At 40.0% G+C, this 24,283-nt stretch overlaps 2 protein-coding genes and 1 long non-coding RNA gene across 12 annotated transcripts in view; 1 reads left to right on the top strand and 2 right to left on the bottom strand.

The window, feature by feature from the left end:
- The window catches only part of FBXO5 (F-box protein 5), a 14,901-nt gene extending 7,748 nt beyond the window's left edge, over positions 1–7,153 (bottom strand). For 2 of the 6 annotated variants that reach the window (XM_082404611.1, XM_082404616.1), the window contains exons 1-2: positions 6,553–6,685; positions 899–1,616 (exon numbers count right to left, since the gene is read on the bottom strand). In XM_082404611.1, coding sequence (XP_082260737.1) covers positions 899–1,616; positions 6,553–6,655 — 821 coding nt within the window. In that variant the 5' untranslated portion in view covers positions 6,656–6,685. Of the gene's footprint in view, positions 1–898; positions 1,617–3,248; positions 3,326–3,479; positions 3,640–6,548; positions 6,686–7,021 lie in introns of those variants that run through there. The other 4 variants (XM_082404614.1, XM_082404613.1, XM_082404612.1 and 1 more) reach the window with 4 other exon arrangements.
- On the top strand, positions 7,045–19,253 carry LOC309634514. Of its 2 annotated transcripts, XR_014248164.1 has the most exons (5): positions 7,045–7,183; positions 8,015–8,132; positions 9,857–9,962; positions 16,368–16,525; positions 19,145–19,253. It is a non-coding gene; the product is annotated as an uncharacterized lncRNA (long non-coding RNA). The 2 variants fall into 2 exon arrangements; XR_014248165.1 differs by lacking the exons at positions 9,857–9,962; positions 16,368–16,525; positions 19,145–19,253 and adding an exon at positions 12,043–14,221.
- Positions 14,345–24,283, bottom strand: MTRF1L (mitochondrial translation release factor 1 like). Of its 4 annotated transcripts, XR_014248124.1 has the most exons (8): positions 23,884–24,283; positions 21,183–21,262; positions 19,120–19,303; positions 18,478–18,641; positions 16,832–16,949; positions 16,634–16,688; positions 15,509–15,645; positions 14,345–14,729 (listed from the first exon to the last, which is right to left on the bottom strand). XR_014248124.1 is itself a non-coding variant. In XM_082404628.1 (7 exons), the coding sequence occupies exons 1-7, from the start codon at positions 24,140–24,142 to the stop codon at positions 14,529–14,531; spliced, it is 1,143 nt and encodes a 380-aa protein (XP_082260754.1). In that variant the 5' UTR covers positions 24,143–24,283; the 3' UTR covers positions 14,345–14,528. The 4 variants fall into 4 exon arrangements, 3 of the variants coding, with proteins under 3 accessions (XP_082260754.1, XP_082260755.1, XP_082260756.1); XM_082404628.1 differs by lacking the exon at positions 16,634–16,688; XM_082404629.1 differs by lacking the exon at positions 14,345–14,729 and having other exon boundaries at positions 15,515–15,743.

Raw genomic sequence — 24,283 nt, 5'->3', positions numbered from 1 at the left:
TATCCACAAATATCAAATAAGACGCCCCATTGTATATATGGCACCATCTTGGTTATTTATTAACATTAGACAAATTTCAAACAACTTGAGGACATACTGCTATTAGTAGAAATCAATTTAAAAAATCCATTTTGCTAACAAAAATGTTGTGAGGTTGATTATCCCTCAAGAAGCTAGCCAATAATAAAAATCAATCCTTACTTATGTCTGTTTTGCTTCACCTATATTTCATGGACCAGTGTAAAGTAACACAAAGAGTACCTCTAAAAAATTTCTCAAAAAGCCAAAAATGAACCCAGTTGAGCTGGAAGCAATCTAATCCAATAGTCTGGATAATCATCTTAATTCTCAGTTACCTCATCCTAACAGGTTTTCTTTGGTGGAATGCGAAAGGGTGGTCAGTATAAGGTTTCTAAGAAATAGTAATAATCAGACCCATTTGTGGGTTTCTGTATTTTCATCACTCTCAAATTTGAAAACGGCCTAAAAAGAACAGAAATTATTTCATACTTTCAAGTGTGACAAAAATCATAATGCCTATTGGACCTGTACACCAGACCTAGGCTCTTGTTTTATAGATAAGACTAAAAGATGGAGCTTACGTATGAACAATTTCAGAACCAAAAGGAACAAAGATCCCAATCTCACAGAAATAGTTTTCTAATAGCATAAATATGAAATTTGAAATAACTGGATTAAATGCATACTTTAAAAATTATCTTTCTTTCCTCCTAGTGACACATAAGTAGTAAAATACCAGCAACCAGACAAAAGTCATCACTTCAATTAAAAACAGTGCAAGACTACCCTACTATGTCTTTGCATGAGCTGGTGGTACTGAGCCATCTAACAAAATGTTCATGGATTATATTAACAAACACAAAGCAACAATACTTACTTGATTAAGTCCATATCACTGAGCTGTGTCAAAATATTTGCTAAGAGATGTCTGAGTCCCCTTCGAAAGAGTTCACTGAGAATATCTACACAGTCTAGGCCCATTTTCCTGCCAATTATATTCTGTAGTCTAAAATTTCCACTGGATATAAATTCCTTCAGCTTCTCCCAATCTATTTTAGGATTTCGTTTACAATTTTTTTTTAATGTTGAACAAACCACTTTTTCAAAATGAAGAGCCGGCAGCAAGTTTTTGTTGGGATATTGGTCTGGGCTTTGCGTCCGTAGCAGGCAAGATTGTGGACTGTCACTGAAATTTTCCACCAGGGGAAGGCTACTGTCTTCATGTTCACTGAGGCCACTTTGCTGGGAAAATGAAGAGTAGCCACTGTCTTCATAAGGTCCACTGGTCTCTAGTTCTTCTATGTCGTTCGAACTATTAAGTGTTTGCTGTACATGTAGATTTTCCTTATTATGCAAGGGCTTGCTCTCAGTTTCAAGTTCTACAATCCTGGGGCTCACGATCGGTGACCCAATATCTGATAACCTTTCATAGTCTTTAATGAAGTCTTTATAAGAACCTTCCAAATTCGCAGTAGTGTAGGAACCTTGTCTTCTATTGTCATCAGGCTTTACCGGTTTAATTCCAGAATGAACATGGTTATAGTTAAAATCACACTTCATTTTGACAGAGACAGTGGAACTTTCTTCTTTACAACCTACAAAAAGAACATAACATATTTACTTCCTAATGGCAAAATTTCCACATATCCCTACTTCTAAATTTGGGATATAGAGACTTAATTACTTTGCATTCTCTCAGCACTGTGTACTGCCTATGTAGCTGTGAAATTATCCAAGTTTAATATGAGAAAACATTACTAAAACCTTATAAAAGTATACACATATATATTCTTGAGGGGGTACCTTCAGTACAGACTGCTTTTAAATCTGTATAACTCTACCATCTGACTTTTAGAGTCATATCTGGGTAGAAAGTAGTGACAAAAGGGACTATTTAATAAATATCTGTGCTTATGGAACAAATAAGGAAATGTGATACACCAAGAGCGGGGTCTGAGATAAGAAATATCCTTATAGAAATCAAATACTTCTAGAGAAATATGGTTAAGACAATGGAGGAGGGGAATGTCAAAATAGTTTTGATAAAAGTAGCAAAAAAATTTGTATATTTAAATGTTAGTTTAGCAATTATTATAAGCCTTACAATAATGAATCAAGAAATCTATAGGTAGCTTGGAGAAAGGACTGAAAAGGCAATAAATTTAATCATTTGAAAGTTAACCATACTACTGAGTTTTTGGGCCAGATAATTTTGCTGGGGGCTGTCCTGTGCACTGTAGGATGTTTAGCAACTTTTAGCCATTTGATGCCATTAGCAGCCACTACTCCCCAGTCAGGGCAATAAAAAATGTCTCCAGTAACCACTTACTGGAGTGTGGGGAAGCCAGCAGAAGCCAAATTTCCCCCATTCCTTAGGTGAGAACCACTGCTTTAAAGGATGATTAGGATTTCTGCCAGGTAGTAGAGACTGGGAAGGAATGGGTTCAAGGAAACTGCTTAGCATTTCTGAAGGCAGAGTATATGGATGGTATGTGCTTCTAATGTACTCCCCCATCTACTATACCCCCTGCAAACCAACCACAGGTAGGTAAAAATTTACCCTATAAGTAAATGTAGGTACAGCATCTGTTCATATTAATTTTACTGTTTTTACTTAGAATCTCTAAGTACTAAAGGACACCTTGATAGCAAGTAACCTTGTAGGTAGAGACTCTCTTAATTAGGTTTAAACTAAGAGTTCAGGGGCATAAAAGTAAATAAACCCCCAATTAACCCTAACTCTAGAACAAATTATTCTGAGTGGTTCTCTTCTACTCAGAAGAGTAAAAAATTCCAAGAGATTTTTATTTTTGCCTCACGTAAAGAATTAAGTATGATTTACTCAAGACTACATTTTATCTAAGAGGATAAAAAAGAAGCCACCAACAAAGACACACCTTTTACTTTGTTTAGTTGCCTAAAGGGAAGAAGCCTGAAACTGTATTTCAGAAACTCAAAATTCTTTTCAAAAGCATTCTTCCTCTGTTGTCTTTAGAACTTAGTTACTGCGAGACTATCCTATAGAACCCCTTTCATTCAACATTGTTCTTTGGATACGGACAGTTCTTTAAATTTAGAGCTAATAATGATTCAACTTCCTTATTAAGTGTTTAGAAGTTAATTTCCAGTGTGTTTCCAAACACTTGATTCTCACAACCTTTCGAGGTAGAATGGAGAGGCATTATTATTTACAGTTAAGAACACTGCAGCTTATCTAAGTAACTTGCCTAAGATTTGACAGGTAGTTAAGAGGGACAGATTATTCTTCTTCACTGTAAATTCACTGTTCCTTCCACTATCTCACCTGGGAAGTAAGATAAAGAGCATTAAAAAAAAAAAGCATAAAAGTATAAACTTATGGACTTTGGGTTATAATTTAATACTACGTTATTTACATTGTTGCTCAAATTGCTCCAGCTTTTGCCATTCTAAGTTCATGTTCATTTGACATTCCTTACTTTTTGGCACTAAACAAGATGCTCCAGGCTCATCTTGTATTTTTCCTGTTCCAGCCAGAAAATCTATTATTTCTCCAAGGAACTTTGGTTCCTTTCATTGGTTCCAAAATCTGGATGCTGGTTGTAGATTTAGAGTGTGAAGTTTATACTGCAAAATAAACTGAATACCATCTTTTATTTAAAAAAGGAAGCTGAAAGACTGTAAAAAGCTAATTCCATGTCTTTTAACTAGTTCAGTGCTTCCCCATGACCAAGCCAAATGCCCCTAAACAATCTGGGAAATATAACTGAGCTGATATTATCCTGGAAGGAAAAAAAAGTATCACATGGTTCTGTGACCTCTTGACTCAGATAGGTGAGGGGTAAGTCTAGTTCTGCCACTTCATTCATTTATCTAATGCCTCTTTAGTGACAGGGTGTGGAGTAGAAAAGAAACTAGTCATGCAAGATCTTTTGGAGGTGAAATCCTGACATCTAAAAGCCTTGTGAAAAACCAGACAGAGGTGGACCCTGGAAGGACAAGTGTTGAGCTTTCAAGGAAGAGGAAGGCCTGCAGGGCTGTGACTTAGTGAGCTAGGGGAAGAACTGATTGAAAATGAAAGTTGGAGAGGTACAGAATGCTCTATAGGATTCTTAGGGTAGACTGGCCTTTATTTAGTGTGTAAAAAAGAGCCTTTGAGGGGTTCTAAGTAGAGACATTTGGTTTACATTAAAAAAAAAAAAAAAAAAAAAGATTGGCAACTGTGGAAAATGGATTGTAGGAAGATTCAAGTGAAAGCAGGGGGGCTAGTTGGAGGTGCCTATCACAGGAGTTCAGAGAGTTGGGTACCTGAAACTAGGATGGCCGCAGCGGAAATAAAGATAACTGGATAGATCTGAGATCTTTTTAGAAGGGTAAAGTCAACAGAGGTTGGGGATGTACTGTATTAGATGTGGATGATGAGGGAAAGGGGAGTAAAGAATACCCTGGGGTTTAAATCTTGAGCATCTCAGGTACAAAAAACAAACAAACAAAAAACTGAGCAAGCTTCCTCATTTATAAAATGCAGGTAAGAAAACCAACCAAACTGGATTAAATGTATGGAAGAGTCCCTGTCACTTATAGTTTAATAAATAGAACTTATTTTCACCATATTATTTTTGTAAGCCAAATCCGTTCATATTCTTTATACTGTAAATCACAAACATTTTAAAAGTAGCAAAATGCATTCTACACAGATCTATGCATTTCAGATTACTATATACTTTCCCTAGGAATCATACCCGACTTCAAATGAAAATCCTTGCTCAGCCTTTTGACTAGTTGTGACTAATGTGACCTAGAACATTGAATTAGTCTTTCAGTTTCTTTAAAATGGAAATACTAATGTCAACTCTACAGAGTTGATAACATTCTTAACACCTCTTAGTTACCCACTCGACAATCCAATCACGAGGAAGTGGTATGATAGTTAACTGCACAAAGTTTGACCTTCCATTTAACCTTCCAGTGTAGGTGTGACACGTCATATTACAACAGTTAAAAAGATTACAGTGCTTGGAATTAAAAATCTCTACTATCCCAATGCTAAATAATCGAGTTCTACAATCTCCAATACCTATAAGACAACCAGCATGTGCCCAACACTAATGAGGCACGGCTATTCCTTAAAAATTTAAGAGAGCCCCAAGGCCTGCCGCCATCAACTGCAAACCAGCCATAATCCCCGAGAGAAAATTTTAGAAAAGCCTACTTTCAGAAGTAATGGAAGGCAATAGATTTTTAATTTCATTTCCTCAAATTTGTAAATATGGAAAAAAAAATCCAGGGACCAGCAAACACTCCCGTGAGGGGCAAGGCAGTAAAGACAACTGGAATTAAGCAACCAAAAAAATCCCTTCCTGGAGCCACCAAGCTTCAGAATTTCAGAGGGGCTCAAGATTCAGGGTTTTCTAGAAACAGACTTAACCTGTTAAAACATTTTTTGAGTTTTCTACATTCCTTCTCTAAAGAAAGGGGCACTTTTCAGTGATGACCAAATATACAATATCAAGGTGCTGATTTCTAAAATTCTTGGCCATTTCTGAGGTAAAACGAATGCATCTGGATCTCTTTTGGGAGAAGCAACAAAGAGGATAAAAAGTCAGCGTTTATCTGAGTGCCTCCCATCGCACCCAAGAGCTGGAATAAAAGACTGGCTCGTCAGGAGCGCGGGGGAAAAAGAGAACTGATGCTTCACTTCTCAAATCTGCTTCCCAAATTCTTCAAGACCGTCTCAGTTTGGACAAATTCAGGGTTCTGTATTAAAAAGTGCCTTTCTTCCTCCCTCCTTCTGACTCCAGGCCTTGAGACTGAGTCACTGGGTAAAGGGAAAAAAGGAGAAACTGAACATTTTTGGTTGGACGTCCCAGCAGAGCCTGGCCCGATGAGGGGGGCCCTGCATTTGGCGGGATTGGGGCGGCGGGGACCCTGGAAATCCCGAGGGGTCGGAGGGGTGGCCCTCAGGGCGCGGGCCGGCGGAGGAGGCGGGAGATAACAGCGAGCACGATCTCCCGCGCCCGCCAGGAAGGCTGAGGTGACGAAAACCGGGGGGAACTGACTTCCGACCCGGGGGTGCGGGGCACACGGGGAAACGGGGCACAGAAGCGGGGGTCGGGCCCCCGGCCGGACGCTGCGGGCCGCCGGCTCGCGGGCCCTGTCAGAGCCGCAGCCCCGGGGTGGGGGAGGGGAAGGAGGGGCGTCTGGCGCCCGGGCCGGCGGGGTGGAGGTCGGTGGCCCCGCGCGAGGAGAGAGGGCCACCGGGGAGGCCGCGACCCGCACCTCCTCGGGAGCCGGCGCCCAGCTACGCGTGCACGGTGGGACCCGGGCCCGCCGTCCCGCCTCGGCACCTCTGCTTCCCCTCCCCGGACCCCTGCCTTCTCCATCCCGGAACCCGGGACCCGCCACCGCCGGCCGCCCGAGGCCCAGCGACGAGCCCCACGGCCGGACTCGGGAGCGCGTCGGGCCCGGGGCGCTGTCCCCCGTCTCCCCCGCCCCCCACTGGGCACCCCTCCTGGAAGGCGCACCCCGCTCGCACTCTCTCCTTTCACCCACCGTCCGAGGGGCGAGGGCGTCCGGCGGCTGTCAGGACGCTGTAGCTGCAGCGGCAGGAATCGGAGGGCGGCCGTGGGGAGCAGCTGCAGGGGCACCGGCTCATGCCAGGGCAAGTGGGGTCCGCCTCAGGTGAGGGAGCTGCGCCCGCGACAGAGAAACGGGCCACCCGCTTCTCAGAGCTCTAGCTTCTAAAAGGCGCCAGCTGGTACTTTTAAAATCTTTGAATTTGGTGCCCAAATCCGCACGGCCCAATGGGGCGCGCCGCTCGCACGCGCGCTCCAATGGGAAGGCGGCGGGAGGGGGTGCCCTCACCCACGCCCAATTGGAGGCTGCCGAGGCGGGGCCGAGCCGCCAGGCCCAACCTCCTTCTTCCCCGGAGGCTCCGCGCGTCCGGAAAGATGCTGAGGCCGGGGGCGGGACCTCGGAGCGCAGGGAGGCCACTGCCGGGCCGCACGTGGAGGGAGCCTACCACGCATGCGCGCTCCCGCCACGCTTCCCTTCGCCGCCTGGGGAACGGGCCTCCTGCGGGTCCTAATTTCATCCTGAAGGCAGCTCCGGCTTCTGTCTGAAGATCTCCGATGGGTAGAAAGGGTGGCCGACTTTCTCCGGTCATCTCACAAGCTGGAGTTTGGTGAGTGGCGACTGTGGTCGTCCGGGAATGCAGACTTTCCGGAAGAGGAGCCCTCCCCCAGCCCTACTTAGCCCGCCTCTCTAGGATTTAGGCGCGCTCCTCTCTCCTCCTAGTTTCGCCCCACCCCCGGCTCGGCGCTTTCGCGCAGGCGCTTGTGGCGGGCGGTGGCTGTGGTGTTGGCGGGTTGGCGCTTGCGCGCTGGGGTCCCCCGCGTTTCTGTTTGGGGGGCGGAGAGCGTGGGGCCGCGGTGGGTGGGGCCGCGTCTCTCCCGGCACGTGGAGCTGGTCCCGCTGCCGTGGTGGTGGGAGACCTGGGCCCGTATCTCCCTGGAGCCTTCCGGAGGGAGTGAGGCTGGGACAGTCACTTCTTGTAAGCGTGTTTGTTTTTATTTTCAACCACTGTTCCCCAGCCACCACTGCTTTGTCACGGACGTTTAGCTTATTAAATTTATATCTACTGTACTCGCCGGGGTTTCGTTTCTTTTCAAGGGCCATGCGCACACAGTAGTCCTTGCTCTAGAATGAATGAATCAATCAATCATCCTGCCCTGGGAGTTCCCATTCCCACACCCTGGGACCGAAGGCTCCTGGCCATGATTTTCTAGTGATGGAGGAAACGGAGGAAGTATTAATTAAGTCTTCTATGACAAGTTGTACCGTATAATTTGTCATGCTGAACTTTTCACTCTTTGAATGTGTGCTTTAAGTGGTGACATTGCAGTCCCCCGACTCAGCTTTTGGTCACAACACAGTGAAGCTACAGGAGGTAAGCTCCCCAAAGTCGGAATCCCTGTCTTTTGCAGTTTTCCCTCTTACCTTTGCTTTTCTGCAGCCTCGGGGAGAGTTAATAGTTGGCTTGTGGTAAGCGCTCAAATTGTTGTCAAGTCCTACGTGAAGCAGGGCCGGGATCAGGATGAATCATGCAAGTGCTGAGTGGATCCTGTCTTTAGGTAAACATTTTTTTTTCTTTTTTTGTAATGGAGTATTTTGCATTTTTTAAAAAGGAATTCCTTTATTTTTATTTTATTTATTTATTTATTTATTTATTTATTATTTTTGGCTGTGTTGGGTTTTCGTTTCTGTGGGAGGGCTTTCTCTAGTTGCAGCGAGTGGGGGCCACCCTTCATCGAGGTGCGCGGGCCTCTCACTATCGCGGCCTCACCCGTTGCGGAGCACAGGCTCCAGACGCGCAGGCTCAGTAGTTGTGGCTCACGGGCCTAGTTGCTCCGGGGCATGTGGGATCTTCCCAGACCAGGGCTTGAACCCGTGTCCCCTGCATTGGCAGGCAGATTCTCAACCACTGCGCCACCAGGGAAGCCCCTAGGTAAAATTTTTGATAGTTCATGTTTTTTTGTGTTAATTTTTATTTTTCAGAATGTTGCATTAAATTAGTATTTTTCTGGGTTGCTGAAATTTTTGGCATCCGCTTAAATTTTTGCACCTGAGTCACGTCTCTCACCTGGCCCTGGTGCTAGGTCCTGGAGACATAGGGTTGAAAAGACAAAAAGTCCTGTTCTTCAGGGAGTTTAGTTTCTAATGCGAAAGAAATTGGCAATTAACAATTTCACTGAATGAAAGAGGAATATAAAACAACATAAGGGGGTAGAGAATGGGCAGTAGGGGCAGGGTTAAGGACTTTGGGTGGTCAGGAAGGTTTCTGAGGCTTTGGACCAAGATCGGAATGCTGAGCTGGCAATGCAGAGATCTGCATAGTAAAGAGACTGAAGGCGCATAGCCTGTTCCAGGGCTAGAAGGAAGTCTAGAGCCTACAGAGCAAAAGACTGTAGGAGGTGAGGTCAGATAGGTAGAAGCCAGATCCTGTAGGACTTGGTTAACTGTTGGAGGAACGTTAGCAAGGGAGTGATTTGTTGAATGAATATTAAAGCTATGGTAGCTTTTCTATCTACTAGGCACTTTGTAATATTAGCCTTTAATTCTCCCAGTAACCTTAGGGTTTTCATTTTCTGATTGTGCTTAAAAGTGTGAGTTCATTCCCACAGAACCACCAGTCTTGGGATAAGTCCATGTACTTTCCTCTTTCCTCTGTGTTATACTGAGGAGTAATAATATTTGTGGGAGGCCTGATTGCTTATAAGTACGTTTTCATATTACTTTCCCATTTGACCTCAGAGATCATCTTTATTCACCTCTTTTATTTTTAGATGCAAATATGTGAAATTTGAGGGGAGGAGGGTTCTCATTAAATTAATTACCTTTGAATCTTAACCACAGCTTAAAAGGTATACTGCAGAAGTTATTTTTAAAATTTATTTTCAGAAAAAGGCTAAGATATTGGAAAAATTAAAATTACTATCATAATATAAGGTAATATAAAGAGTGAAGCATGTTTTATTGCATGCTGGAATAGTTTGTTAGAGTCTTTTTCTTTAGGCTTATTAAGTTACTTAATATTGATTTTAACTGTTAGAGCTTTAATTATGTTGAAATATTATTCTTAACTGAGAGTTAACTTTTTCAGTAGGTTCATGAGCACCTGTTAGTTTCATTTTTAGTGAGAAATTTAGAAAGGGCTATTCTGAATTTTACTAGATGTCAGCAGATGCATGTACCTCTTTTTTTCTACAAATCAGTATCAATCAGAATTGTTGAGTTTTTAGGTGCAAAATGAAGTGCAGAGAGAATTGCCCTTATTCTCACCAAATCCTTATTGCAGATCTACAGCATGCAAGACATCCTGGAATGTCTGGAAATAATTGGGACGTGGTACCTGCCCCTTTGCTTCCTATCTGGGCCTGCCACCTAATAGATGTAGATGCTCAGTAAATAATCTGTGAATAAAAAGCATCATGAGTACAGGGGGGAGGAGATAAGGTGTACAGAATACAGCTGTGAACACTGGATGGGTCAAATACGTCTAGATACCGTGGGAATTTTTACAGAACAGCGGGGTCACTGCTGTATGCCAGGATAAGAGATTACTCTGTAGGACAGGGTTTCTCAGCCTCAGCACTACTGACATTTTGGGCCAGATAATTCTTTGCTGTGGAGGCTATGCTGCGCATTGTAGGGTGTGTAGCAGCAGCCTTAACCTCTAACTCCCCCCGCCCCCCCCCCAAGTTGTGATAACTGTCTCCAAACATAGCGACATACCCCCTGGGGAGTGAGGTTGCCTCTAGATGTGAACCTTTGCTGTTGGGGATGTCTTTTAAGGGAATGGGGAGGAGAGTGGCCCTCCCTGGCATAGGAACGAAACGGGGGCAAGCTTAAGTGCAGGAGGATTTATCAAGAAAAATTACTTTGATGTGACGTAAAGGGGTGGTGTGTAAAGTGGGCTAATATGAAAGGATGCTGGGTAGGGATATGGATGTGCTGTGTGCGTACTTCAGAGTTGGAGTTTTATTTGGGAGGCAGTGGGAACCTATTAAGTTGTTGAGTAGAAGAGTGACAAGATCAGAGCCTTGCATTTAAGGAAGATGAATCTGGCAGTTATGTATGTGTGACCTGAATTAGAGTTAGGATGCAGGGGACTATTAAAGTAGTCCGGGAGAAGCGATTGTGGACCATAGTGGTGGTAACCGCATCAGTGAAGTTTAGGGTATTTAGGAGAGTAGGCGTTAGCAGTAAACTGCATATGAGGAAGAGGAATTGAAGATGACTACAATTTAAGTTTGAGAGAGGGAGAATGGTAGTGCCGTGAAAGAAACTGAGATCACACAACGGGAAACGGGTTATAGAGGAATATGACGTTTCATTTTAGACATAGTGATTATCTATTTTATACATCTTTAAAATTTCCATTCTGGCTGAATGAGTCTTGATTAACTGATGTTGTAGGCCGTTTTGAAATGAAGTTCAGTTTTGGTTCTTCCTGAACAATACACCAGATTTCTAGACAAATAATTTTAGATCTAACTGCCTTTTAGACATCTTTTTAGTGCCATGAAGTTAGGTGTTGAAGAGACAAGAATGAAGAAAAGTTTTGTCCATTAATGAAATGATATGAAAGGGTTAATAATACATTCCATTTCCTGAGCACCCTTTCCCTTTTCCTTAAGCACAGAAACCTGAGATAGGAGTAACCCAGTGAGTTTATTGCCTTGCCATAAATGTTTTCATACTGTTGTGTAAAGTGCTGTGGAATACTAATGAAGAGCAGTTAATTCTGCATAGGTGCAAAGGTTCCCTTTGGGTTGGACTTGAAATCTGTGGAGGTAATTATGTGTTTTAGGCAGAGAGGGCAGGGAAAGCAAAGGCAGGTGGGAGCGACAATGGGTGCTTTATAATTCAGGTAGCTGTGTAGATGCAGTTTGTGCAACAGCTACAAAGTTCTAAGGCCCTTAACATGTTAGACGGAGGGTTCTAGTAAGCTTCACGCCAAAATTCTGTTGCTCTACTCTTACCTTTTCCTGGGTTCCAGGAATTTCATTTGATCATATAGGAATAACTAATTTAGATTAGTGAGTGAAGTGGAAGCCAATGTCAGTTCACAGACCAGAATTTGTCAATTACTCCACAGGTGTTCATAAGGCACATAGTGATACATATCTTAAAGTTATATTGTTAAAATGACCAAAGTATTATGATAATTTTTTTCTAACCAACTGTGATGTTCTAATGGGCAGGAAGTTTGAAAATTGATCGAAGGTTCTTTCCCACCTCCATTAGTACAGCTCTCACACTTTCCTGTGGTGCAGAGAGGGAGGGAGTGGAGAGGGATGGGGACAGAATGAGTAGACTTGGCTCTCCCTTGTTCACAGAATGAAATACAACATTCGAGACCTTTCATTATCTCAGTGCAACTTTTCCAATTACTACCTGTTAGAGGAGGTAAAGAGAAATTGAATAACAGTATATTGTAATATTTAATAACCTGTAGCTATGTCCCTTTCATTCAAAAAGGATACCAGAAGACCCAAGGGGAAAGTGGTAAATCTGGGAGACACAGGCTTGCATTGGGCCATGTGCTCAGTGACGATGACCGCTGAATGACTGCTGAATGAACGCGTCTTGCTGTATTCTTGAGTCGCTTAGGTCACTAAAAGGGGCATTCATCAGCTGTTCCTGGGAAGGCAGAACAGAATGGCCTTCATGAGCAGAACATTACAGGGGAGACGGATACTCTTCAAATTAAAATTCTCTGATGTATTTGTTAACCTTTGGCCAGCTTAAATTCTTAACTGTCTTTAATGGTTTTTCTACACCTCCCTTTTAGAGCAATAAGGTGAGAAATTATCAATATAAAATTACTCTGAAATTTAGCACATGCTGGGGCTTTAAAGGAAATTTGGCCAATAAATGTTGACTTAAAGAGGAAACAATTGCCTGACAATAATGTAGTTTTGAATTTATGTAGTACATGTTTATAAAAATTAAGACTACTGTTGACTCAAACACGTATGAAAAAATGTGCAATTTTGAGTTAACTAAATGTCTCCTAATACTTTTTAACATTTCAATCATATAACCTTAATAGTGAAATCACTCTCTCTTGAAATCCTACCTTGTTGTAACTACCATAAATTTGACATTTATTCATTATCCACTAGGTAGAGCTCTTCGTAATTGTAGTCCTTAGTTTACCTCATGTTTTCAAAATATTCTCGAGCCAGCATTTCTAGCGTTTCTCACTTTTTTATGGGGTAACTGACATGTCCTGTTTCTTTTCCGTTTTTGTAGTTAAACAGCTTGAATTTATGATTGCTTTTTGCAGTGAAGCACACACCATGGGAGAACCATGGGGGGGCGTCTGTTTATCAAGCATACTACTTTATTTGCTGTTGCTCTCAACACCAAGAGGTCTTTTACCAGCTGTGCAGCCTCAAGCAGACATTCCTGTGCTCTCCTTCCCTCCCAGGCTCAATTCTCTGAAGTCAGCCTTATCAGAAAAGAGCTAATCATAACCAGGATTGCCAGGGAAAAAAGAACAACTTCTTTTACATCTTATGATAGAAAAAAGACTATACTGATTTAGCTTTAAGCTCACTTTCAACAAATTCTTATTTCACAAGGGTGAAGTCATTTTTTAGCAAATCTAATACATCTTAGCATATCAGAGCATTCAGGCTGGCTTACTTAAGTGTATATTTTAATGACAAAAATGCCAAGTCACAGGAAAGGGAAGGACTGTGCAAAACTAACCTAGTCTTAAGCTCTCAACTTCCAGTTTGCAGGAACTACTGTGACTTGAGGAACAAATGACGGGACCCAGAATAGTCTCGCCTTCTCAAATGAAAATTCATTGCAGTGTCATGAAAAAAAAGGGGCAGCGGTTGGCAGGACTGTTCTACAATAAGGGAAATTTAAGCAATATAATCACAAATTCCCATCTGTGATTCTTAATTGGATCCTGGTTTGAGGAGGCCAGTTAAAACATTTCGGGGAGAACTGGGGAAAACTTGAAATGGGTGTTTGAAGATGTTAGGGCATTACTGTGAATTTTGTTAGGTGTGATGATAGTATATGATTAAGTAGAACAGTGTCATTTTTTTTTTTAAATACAAGCTGAAATATTTAAGGGTGAAGTGTAACATATTTACAACTTCTAACACCAAGCAAATAATGAAAACATAAGTTACTGAAACTAAGCAATGAGTATGGTTGTGCCAGTTACCGATGTATTGCCTTACTCTGGACCTATGAACATTTCTCCTTTGCCAGCTGGTACCATGTTAAGCTTTGTCAGTAGGGGAGGTGGACAGACAGTGGAGGAAGGGGCTTTTTTTCTTGTTTCTGTTTCTACGCACAGCTGCCAGGGGTGCTCTTAGACACTGATGGTTAATTTTATGTGTCAAGTTGGCTGGGCCACAGGGTGCCTAGGCTTCTAGTCAACATTACTCTCCAACGGGCTTGACTCTCCACCTGGAGGGAAGGGAAGCCCTTTCCAAGGGTATTCTTTCCTTGGGTACTCTCTCTCAGCCCTAGAGTAGTAATCTTTTATCTCCTAATAGCTAATCCCATCATTGGTTAAGAATTTTTTTATATCAAAATTATCCCTGTTCAAATTAAAGGTATGGTTTCTGTCTCTTGACTAGAACCTTGACTAATAACAATAATTACTGTCATATTTCTACTGTTTTATGTTTGGAGTTTTCCTTAAGAGTTAAACCAAATTTCTGATCATTCATTAAATATTTTACATAAATCAAAGGACTCTTTTCCTTTCTTATAAGTAAGAGTTCAAAATGTACAACCAGAGTCATGATTATATTGTAATACATTTTACTAATAAATTGAGAGACAATGCATATAAATTACCTATGTATTAAAAACATGTTACTCCCAACTGTGTTAACTCATGTGTTTCAAGAGAATACTGGTATGTACACAATGTGACTTGCCATAATAGAATTTTCATAAGCTATACAAGTCTTTAATAACAAATCAACTTAAACTTTGTTGGAAATAATTTCTACTAAAGATTCATAATTAGCATAATCCTTCAATGACTGTACAAGTTCATCCAGCAGATACTCTCCTTGCATAAAAGTTTCAAGATCATGAAGTGACTTGTTTATTCTGTGATCTGTGACCCGGTTCTGTGGAAAATTGTATGTTCTTATTTTCTCTGACCTTCCTTTAGTGCCAATCTATATATTAAAAAAAAAAAAGATATGAAATACAGTTAAATTCAGGGCAACTAAACCTACAAATTTAACTTACCTGGAGATTAAGCTCTTGGTTTATAATTTACAACAATGTTAAGCAAGTTTTAAACATTCTGAATCCTCAAATAACATGGGAACTTGACAGAGAAAAAAGAATATAGGCTTTAAAGTCAGACAGATTAGTACTTGAATTTTGAATCCTCTCTCTGCCATTTAATACTTTATGACTTCAGGTAATTTATTTCAACTCTAAACTTTAGCTTTCCCCATTTGTAAAATACAGGCAATACCTACTGCACAGTGATGGTGCGTGCATACATACAGCCTGGCACACAGTTGATCATCAAATGCTAGCTAAACATATATAACCTCTGTGAATTAATCAGGTTATCGTCAGTGATGACAAAGTTATAATAAGGAGTTAATAGAAGGCGTCTGTAATTATAAAGTCAAATGCCAAACAGGAAGTAAGTTCAGTTTCCTTTGCAACTTTCTTCCATAATTTTCAAAGGATTCAAAATGAATGTGAATTCCATATATCTTTTTAAAATAACTTTGGTGAATGAGAAAGACACCTTTGAATATAAAAAAACGGGGCAGAGGTGTAAGATTGCTATAAAACAAGTATAGCCCTTGGTTGAGCTACTTGAATTGTACTCTAATTTCGACAAATACATTGAAATGATTTTAACACATACAAAAACTTGTTTATCTAAAAATATTTTTATCCTTTAGAGGCATTTTTAAGAATTCAGTTTTACCTGAATCTTTCTAGCATTGTATCGTTTACTTGTTTCTTCTTCTACACGCAGGCTGTATAGTTTTGCACGTAACTTTTTCATAGCCATCTCTCTATTTTTCAGTTGAGATCTCTCTTGTTGGCATTCGGAAACAACACCTGAATAGTGTTATGAGAATTAAAGAGTTTTAATAGAAGAATCTTCTTCATTTATTATCAAGGAATACTCCTTTGCCTTCTCATTCTTTTTCTTCTTCCTTTATAAAGGGAAAAAATAGGACTCTAATATAAAAAAGGAAGACTGTAAACTTAACAAATAACTTTTACAGTTATTGGAAAACTGAAAATTTGAGTTATAGCTCAAAGTATTTCCATATTGAAGGCATACATACTAAACAATAAGCATTAGTCATTTAAAATGGATTATTTTCTGGTACCTTCAGCTAGGCACCATAATTTTTTTTAAAGTAGTAACTACTCATTATAGAAACTGAATTATAAAAGTTAATCTTATTACCAGAGTTAGTCACTATTGATATTTTTGAGTATTTCCATTTTTTTTTTCTATTCCTGTTTATATAATATGTATTACATAAGACATCATCTTCAAGTTTAACGTGAGGATTTCCTCATATTAAAAAAGAAGAAAATGAACCCAGCACTCCCATCAGCCACTCCCAGTCAACAGGAATTATGACTGAGGTCATTTACAGTAGGCGATTCTTGTATCCTTTCTAGACAACGGAGCTCTGTTAACCATATGCTCTTTATCACGTGTAAATCAACGGTAAAAACACATTTAATAATAGTGTATTGTACACTAATAGTATTTTGAAGGCTTAAGGAATATTGAGTTATAGCTCCATTGCCTTACTATCCAGAATTAAGACAGAACCCCTGGATGTCTGCAGATGGACTTAATGGAAAGAAGCCCCTGAAATTACCTGCAAAACTCTGCATATAAGCATGTTTTTCTGGGTAGCAGGTCCAAGCTTTCATTTTCTCAAAGGAATCCATCTCCTCCTCCCTCCAAAAAACGGTAAGAACTAGTGATTTAGACCATTTTTTGATAAAGAAGAACCCATGATATTACTTCATTGTGAGGATTTTTTTTAATTAATGATATAGTCACTAACATGGAAATTACCTGGGCTTAGATCCCTCCCTCCTTCTGGCTTTGTAATTATCCTGCAGAGTTTCAGCTAAGGATTCAAGATAAATCAAGTATTAAATAACAACTATATTCCTCTGATAACTGAGGATCTGTTTCAGTGGAAAATTAATCAAGTCATTCAGAATTCGATTTCTTTCTTCATTGTTTTATGTTGAAGAAATAAGTACATACCTGTTGGGAGATGAACTATCCGGACAGCACTGTCTGTGGTATTTACGTGCTGCCCCCCAGCTCCACTGGCTCGCTTAGTATCAATCCTCAAATCTTTAGGATTAATCACCAGATTAATCTATATGTAAGAGAAAAGTTGGGATTTAAAAATTACATGTATGATCTGTTCCAAGGGAAGATCTATTTATAAATATAAATACATGTCATGTATAGAATTTATATAAGGTTTAGAAGATTTAATTTTAAGAACAGAAAGTAGTTGGAAGGATACCATTTTTTAAACTTTTCTTATTGGAAAAGTGCATTATCAAAACATAATGTAAAACAAAAACAAACCCTCCCTAATCCTCAAAAAGTGGACTTCTCTGTAATTACCCTCTTCTTACCAATAGCAGAACTCAGCTACTAATAGAAATGTGACTATAATAGCTAAAATGATTTGAGTGCAAAAAGACTTTAGCAGAGGGGAAAAAAAATGACACTAGCTTAAGAACTATAGGAAGGTTTTATTTTTAATTTTAAATAAAGGAGGACTTAAACATATTTAGAGGCAGAGGAGAGACAAACGGAAATGTCAAAGGCCAAGAAGTCAAGGGTATAGACTCAATTCATAGATACACTGGGATCTGACATCAGGACAATGCTCTGTCCTGCGAGTCACCATCCAAAGCACTGTATTTAAAAAGCTCTTTCAGGAACCATTACAGCCCAGTCTGTGCGCTGTCCACAACCGCAGGAGCAGGAATCCTATCGTTCACAGGCCCTCCATGTCTCCCTGTGTGGCTCCCTCTTACCGCTGCTGGAAGAATGAAATGAGACGACATACGGCCTCAGTCTTCAGTCTCCACCTCTGTCTGAAAACTCCTTACATCTCCAAGATGCTTAAGCCAAAGTGACTATATCTAGGTGTGGCTCCTGCCATCTATCCCACTTCACTCTCTCCCTGAACTGTTCTGTTCCTCATCTAGGCTTCACACAAAACTTAGACCTGAAGAAAGGAACTCCATTAACCCTATTAGAAACCCTCAAACTTCCTTCTCAAATCATTCATACTCCATTCTGAAAAACAAGTTATATATTTCCTATCACTTTTCAGCAGAAGGGATATAAGCAAAATAGAACTTCCCAACTAAGCTACCTTAAAAATATTATACAGTCTGAGAATTTATCTGTGAAAATAAAGTATACTCATTATGAACACTAGCAATATATTTCCATTTTAATATGATTGGGTTATAAAGTAGCAATTCTGTTAAGTAATAGTTATCCTTTGTCAAAACAGGATTCTCGCTATTAATGTTCTAGGAACAAGTCACACAAAGCAGAAGTCTTTATAAAGGTAATCACTCTTGAACTCTATTTAATATTGTTTCTCCTGTACATGGTCTCAAAATATCTACTTGAAGCTTAGTGGTGGAGAAAAAAATAATAAATAGGCAATGTAAGATTAGATCACTTATATATCCTTAATCCTTACCATCTACTGTTAAAATCATCCTTTTTGGATTGTGAGAATGTATTTGTAAAAACAACTCAAAATACATGATGCAAACGAGACACTCAATTCAGTAAAGTGAGTGTTACTCTGGGGGCAAGGCACTGTGCTGGTCCCAGGATTCCAAGGAGAGGGGCCTGTGGTGCCTCACCTCAGTGGGTTGGGGTAAGATGGCCACAGTCATGGTGCTGGTGTGGATGCGGCCTTGCTTCTCTGTCTTGGGCACTCTCTGTACTCTGTGCACACCTCCTTCAAATTTCATGTGCTTATAGGCTTCTGAACCCCCAATGCTGGCAGATGCATGTCTAAGGCCACCTTGAAAACATTGGGAAAAGGGAATTATTTTATTTTTCCTACCATTTATAAACAACTGACCATCACTTCTACCATCTTGAAATATATTTAAAAGCGCTACAAAATAATATAAGCATACTGATTATAAAACATACTGAAAACCTTTAACAAGTCTATGATATTCACTTAATATCTTTATTTCATATAATTATTAAACATAAAGCATTTATGGTGTTAACTGTTCAGTAACACCTCTAAAGGACCACTTTTAAAAGACTATTAGTCATTCAGTGGTTAGTACTGAATGACTAACCTTTTATAGGCCATATCAAAATTGGTATATTTGCATTCAAAATTATTAAGTAAATGATAAGCATAAAACTACTTAAGCATCCTTACAAATAAATTATAAAGCCTAGTCAGATCTTTCCAACCCTCTCCTAAAATATATGTAGATAGATAAATTAAGTCTATACTTTTTGCAAAACAGTTTACTGACCTATTTCACTTGGGAAATATTCCAGGGTTTCAAAATGCCATCTTCTAAATGCAGCATACTTCTGATACATATCAAATATCTCTGCAGTGAACAACATCGCCTCCTGACCGCCAACTCCTGCAGTTACCTCCAGGATCAAATCATTTTCATCCGTTTCTTCTGAGGGAACCAAAAGTAAGATAATCTGCAAATACAAAAATATCACCCCTCCTTTAATTAAGATTTAAAACTTAAAAAAAACCTCAGTGATTAGATGTAGGATTTTAAATATTTAATTTACTTAAAGTTTCCCTAAGCAAATAATTTAATATTGCTGATTACTGTTCAATTATCTTGCCAATTAGAACCATATAATGCATAATTTCCAAAAATATTAATGTTATAACTACATTATAAATGCTATATATGGCTCAGCTAAAACTTACAGGTGTTTTTATTTCTTTTTGGTGTTCATGTATACATATCTGTTCTCTACTCAGTTAATAATTAAGTGCTTGCTGTGAGTAGTACACTATATTGTGCACAGCATACAAAAGAAGATTCTAGCTCTATCCCTGGAAATTTATAGCCTAGTATGGCAGGAAAAAAACACTCAAATTGCATTTGTATTTTTTCTAAGCCTCTTTAACATGGAATAGAAACTTGCAATTTTGGAACTGGAGAGGCCTTTAGAGAAGATCTGGTCCAATTACCTCGTTTTACAAGTAAAAGAAAAAGATTAACAGAAGTGAGAAGACTCGCGTTAGTTACTGCCCCAGCAGACACAAGAACTCAGATCCTTGTGCCTAAATCAGTCTTCACTACAATTCTGTGTTTCACACTTCAGTATGTACTAATTAAGGAGATATAGAAAAAAGACTTCTTAGATGAGGTGAATTAAAAAAAAGCTGCCAACATTTATTGGTTCTTTAACATTGACAGGCGCTCTGCTAAGCACTCTACGTACTTTAATTCTTTTTTTTTTTTTTTTTTTTTTCGTACTTTAATTCTTAAAACATCCTGGGCAGCTTCTATTAACAGCTCCACCTTAAGAAGTGAAAACAAAGTTTAACGAAGTTTCACTCTAGTTGCCCAATATCCTACAACTGGAAAGTGGAAGAGCTAGAATTTGAACCCGAGTCTACCTGAGTTCTGAAGTATCACCTTGTGTTGATCAGGAGCTATACTTGCTTTCCTACTTTTCCATCTCTCTAGCCTGTGCCAATAGAATGTGACCACTCAAATCTTGAACTAACATGATAGAATTTACATCTGTTAATTACTAGCCAATGAACAGAAACCATTAATACGTATGTCCTTCTACGTCACAAAAAATTTAGAAAATGGGTAGAAGGCAAGCTACATGAAACTTTTCACTCTATAGTGGAAGTTTTCTCCTAGACTGGTGGTGGGGACATTAATTTTTGGTAATTTTCTACACCTGGATAAAGAGAATCTCTAAATGAAGCACCTCCTTTCCAGGATCCTTCCTCACCTTATCATGTTCTTTCACTTATATTTCCAGAGGTAACTGCTGTAAACCTTTAAGCTGTGCTTTACAGAAGTAATGAAGGGTGGATCTAATTTCATGATCCTTCGTCTAACTCCATATGTTCTGCAGTTCTCCTAGATATAAAGCCAAAGCAATGCAATTCCATTTTAAAAATCCCAAGGGCCTTTTCTAAGCTGGCACTGTAATAGTGTCAGAGACACAAAGGTAAAGAAATATTCCTGCTTCCTCCTGCCATCGCTCCATAACCTCTTCTTCTCATCGTCCATCCCCATCCTCACCCCTCTTAAAAAAACAAAAGAAGGAAAATATACTACCAACATTTCTCTGCCTTTCTGGCAAATCCTATTAATGTGACAGTCATCCTTCTTTCAGAGTTCTATCAATATAATCCTTTTCGTATGATAAAAAATAGGGCCATGGGGAGTATGCTTTTTCCTTCTTTAAAAACCAGTTTATAATCATAAATACTAGCAAGCTGCTTAGTTCTCAACTTGCTTTTATAAACTTCTAATAAAATACATTAGAAGTAATAGCATGCACGGATGCTTTATTCCTTGCACAAATACCATACCTGATGCTTCAGTTGAGCTATTTCTTTTTGACATGAAGTTATTTCACTCTCTGCAAGTTTCCTTAAGTCTTCATTTTCATCTAAGAAAAAAAGGCAGCAGGTTAAGTTTTCCTTAATTAGTATTAAATTGCTAACAGAATTCAAGGTAATAGTTTTATTGTTAATTGTAGCTTAAGGGAAAAATAACAATTACCCTGTCCTTTTAATAACTGTTATTAATTTAAAGCATTTTATGCATTAGTTTTCAAAAGCATGTAGTTTAAAAAAAAATTTTTTTTTAAAAAGTTTTTCCTGATGACCAAAGTATATGTTCAAAATAAAAAGAATCTCTATAGAAAAATATAAAGAAGCTACAAAACTTTTCTATAATTCTGCCTCCCCAAAATATTCATATTAACAAATATACTTTTAGTTTTCCAGTTCAGACTCTACAATAACAAATGAATACACTGAGCTAGTTAGAAAGACCGGAAGGGGAACAGAAGGTACCACCAGTTAGACCAAAACTGAGTTAAAAAGTAGGAAGTTATTTATTGTCTTATTAGTAAATGCTTCATTAATATAAAAGTGTCCACCTAAATAAACATTTAGACCCGGCCTAATATTGACAGAATATTTACATGAAGCAGTCTTCTCTCTCAGGCTTTACCTAATTCTTATTTCATCTTGCAGTTTTCATTTTTACCTTACAAAATATACCTCCTCATTCCTCTATCCTGTGGACAACATGCAGCCTATAGAAAGGAGAGAGGGGGAAATTTTCTTGGCTATTACAATTTGCTGTCTCTGTTGGAAGAACAAACTCTTATCAGCTGGAATGCTTATTCATTTATTAACAGCCAATTATGCTGGGAGCTGGGGATAATATGTTAAGACCTGCCCTCAAGGCAGGATTTTAGATCATTTTACTTTCTTTATATTATTCTAGGGGAGAAAAACTCACAAAAAATAACCTAAAACATTATGTGATTAAATACTAAAATAACAGCATGCTGAAGGATTTTTTGTTTGTTTTGGGGATGGGTAGAAAAAGGAAAGAATTAAGGAGAGAGAATGATAACAGCAAAACTGAGATAGGCGAATATAGGGTGTGTTGGTGGAATGGCAGGGAATTATTTTGGCAAGAATTTGGTGAAATGTAAAATGTGCTTAATTAGAAAAAGGAAAAATGAATTCTAGCCCTAGTTCAACCACCAAGGTTCTCTTAGGGCAACACACCCAACTTCTGAGTCTCAGTAATCTCAAGAATAAAATGAAAGATCTGAGCTGGATGATCTCTAAGGGGCCTTTCAGCTCTGAAATGCAGTGTTCTGGTAAGGCTAAGGAGACTGTAGAAGTAATCTAATTTAAATACTACATTTTATTTAATCCAGTATACCCAAAACACTACCAATTTCAACATGTAATCAATATAAAAATACTATATATTTTTTAATATTAAGGCTTTGTGGCTGCTACTTGGACTTTAAGCTTGGCTTAAGGAATGAAACCGATTTAATTTTTCCTAAAGGATACTATGGCTCAACTAGACAATTGCATTAGTCTCCTATTTTCCATGGCATCTTCAGTCCTATTCCAGGCTGCTTCTAAACTGCCACCAATCAAGATTCCTAAGCAAGAAAGCTATTCCTGTCATTCACTCCTAATCTGAAAGCGTCTGCTGGTTGGCTTCTGCCAACAGGATGAAATCAAACTTTGTAGGTTAGTACTTGAGCTCCCTTACAAAATGGTTCCAACCTCCCGCTCCCCATAACCTCCCCTTCCTTGGTTAACATAGAGTTCAGTGATTGAGAGCATGAGATTTGGGGTCAGTCCTATCCAAGCTCCATTCCTTACAAGCGGTGTCACCCAAGCTGAGTTATTTTATCTTTATGTCTCAGGTTCCCCTTCTGTTGAATGAGGCTAATAGAACCTACTTCATAATTTATTACGTGAATTGTATGAGTTATTAGATAAAGGAAGCTAAGCAAAGCCTGGAGTATGGCCAAGGATCAATAAAGGTTAAATTATTATTAAATCATCTAAGGGTGGGTCTTCATCCCTGTACAAGTCTTTCCCAACAAGTTCTCCTTGCTCTCCTAAGTCTTTATTGATATATATTTTTACTTATCTGTATTATAATTAATTTTCTTGCCCCCAATAGATTGTGACCCTCTCTCGAGCCTTTCCAAAGTGTGGGCCACAGACCAGCAACTAGGCATCCCCAGAAGCTTGTGTAAATACAGAAACATAGGCCCCATCCAGATTCGCATGGACATGAATCACTTGGGAAATCTGTTAAAACCGCATGTTTCTAGGTCTCAGATTCCGAGCCTGGGTTTACTTAGCACGAACCTCTCCTGTCACTTTTGCGGGTGGTCCCTGTACCACACTTAGAAACACTGCTCTCGAGCCCATAACAGGAATAGTGCCTTATTTGTCTTTGGCGAGCTAATCTCCTGCTATTAAATACGCAAACAATAAAGGTCAACTTAAGTTTTGTAAAAGGGCGCAGAGCACTGTCAAGGGAGCCCAAGGAGAGGATGGGACCAGAACTCACATAATGATGCCTTGACCTCTGATGCAATCAAAAAGGGCTGCAACCGAGTAAAGACTTCAGACTCGGAGAGAGTGTGAACATCTGAGCAGCGGCTTAGTGGCAAGGGCAAATGAAGAGTCAAGAATCTGCTCTGAATTCCGCTCCCCTAGGCCCGGCCCTTACCATGTAGCAGGTGCCCGGTCTCCTGCAGCTCCTGCTCCTTCTCGTTCAGAAGCTTGGCCACCGCCACCAGCTCAGGCCGCCTGACCGGCAACTGGACTTCAGACCGTACCTGGCGCTCGAGGAAGGTCCGTAGGGGTCCGCCGCGGGCGAATAGCTCCTCCAGTGGAAGGCTACCGCAGCTTACGTGTCGGCGGGCCGAGCCAGCAGCCTGCCGGGCCCAAAAGCCCCGAAACGCACTCCGAAGAAACCTGGACCGCATAGCTACAGCCGGATGTCCGAAGCGGACAAGAGCCGGAAGTTCCGAACAGAGCAAATCTCGCGACACCGCGCAGCTTGGCAATAGGGGCGAGACCTAGCCAAGCCCCGCCCAGCGCACGCGCCGGTTTAAAAGGGCCTCCCG

This window comes from Balaenoptera borealis, assembly GCF_965194805.1.
Source record: "Balaenoptera borealis genome assembly, chromosome: 9".
Classification (NCBI taxonomy): Eukaryota; Metazoa; Chordata; class Mammalia; order Artiodactyla; family Balaenopteridae; genus Balaenoptera; species Balaenoptera borealis.
This window is presented reverse-complemented; position numbering and strand designations above follow the sequence as displayed.

Coding starts and splice junctions, on each gene's coding strand:
- MTRF1L (XM_082404628.1), bottom strand. CDS start 24,142: ATGCGGTCCAGGTTTCTTCGGAGTGCGTTTCGGGGCTTTTGGGCCCGG. Junction 19,304..21,182: donor TAGCTCAACTGAAGCATCAG/GTATGGTATTTG, acceptor TTGTATTTGCAG/ATTATCTTACTTTTGGTTCC. Junction 14,730..15,508: donor ACAATGCTAGAAAGATTCAG/GTAAAACTGAAT, acceptor TTTAATATATAG/ATTGGCACTAAAGGAAGGTC.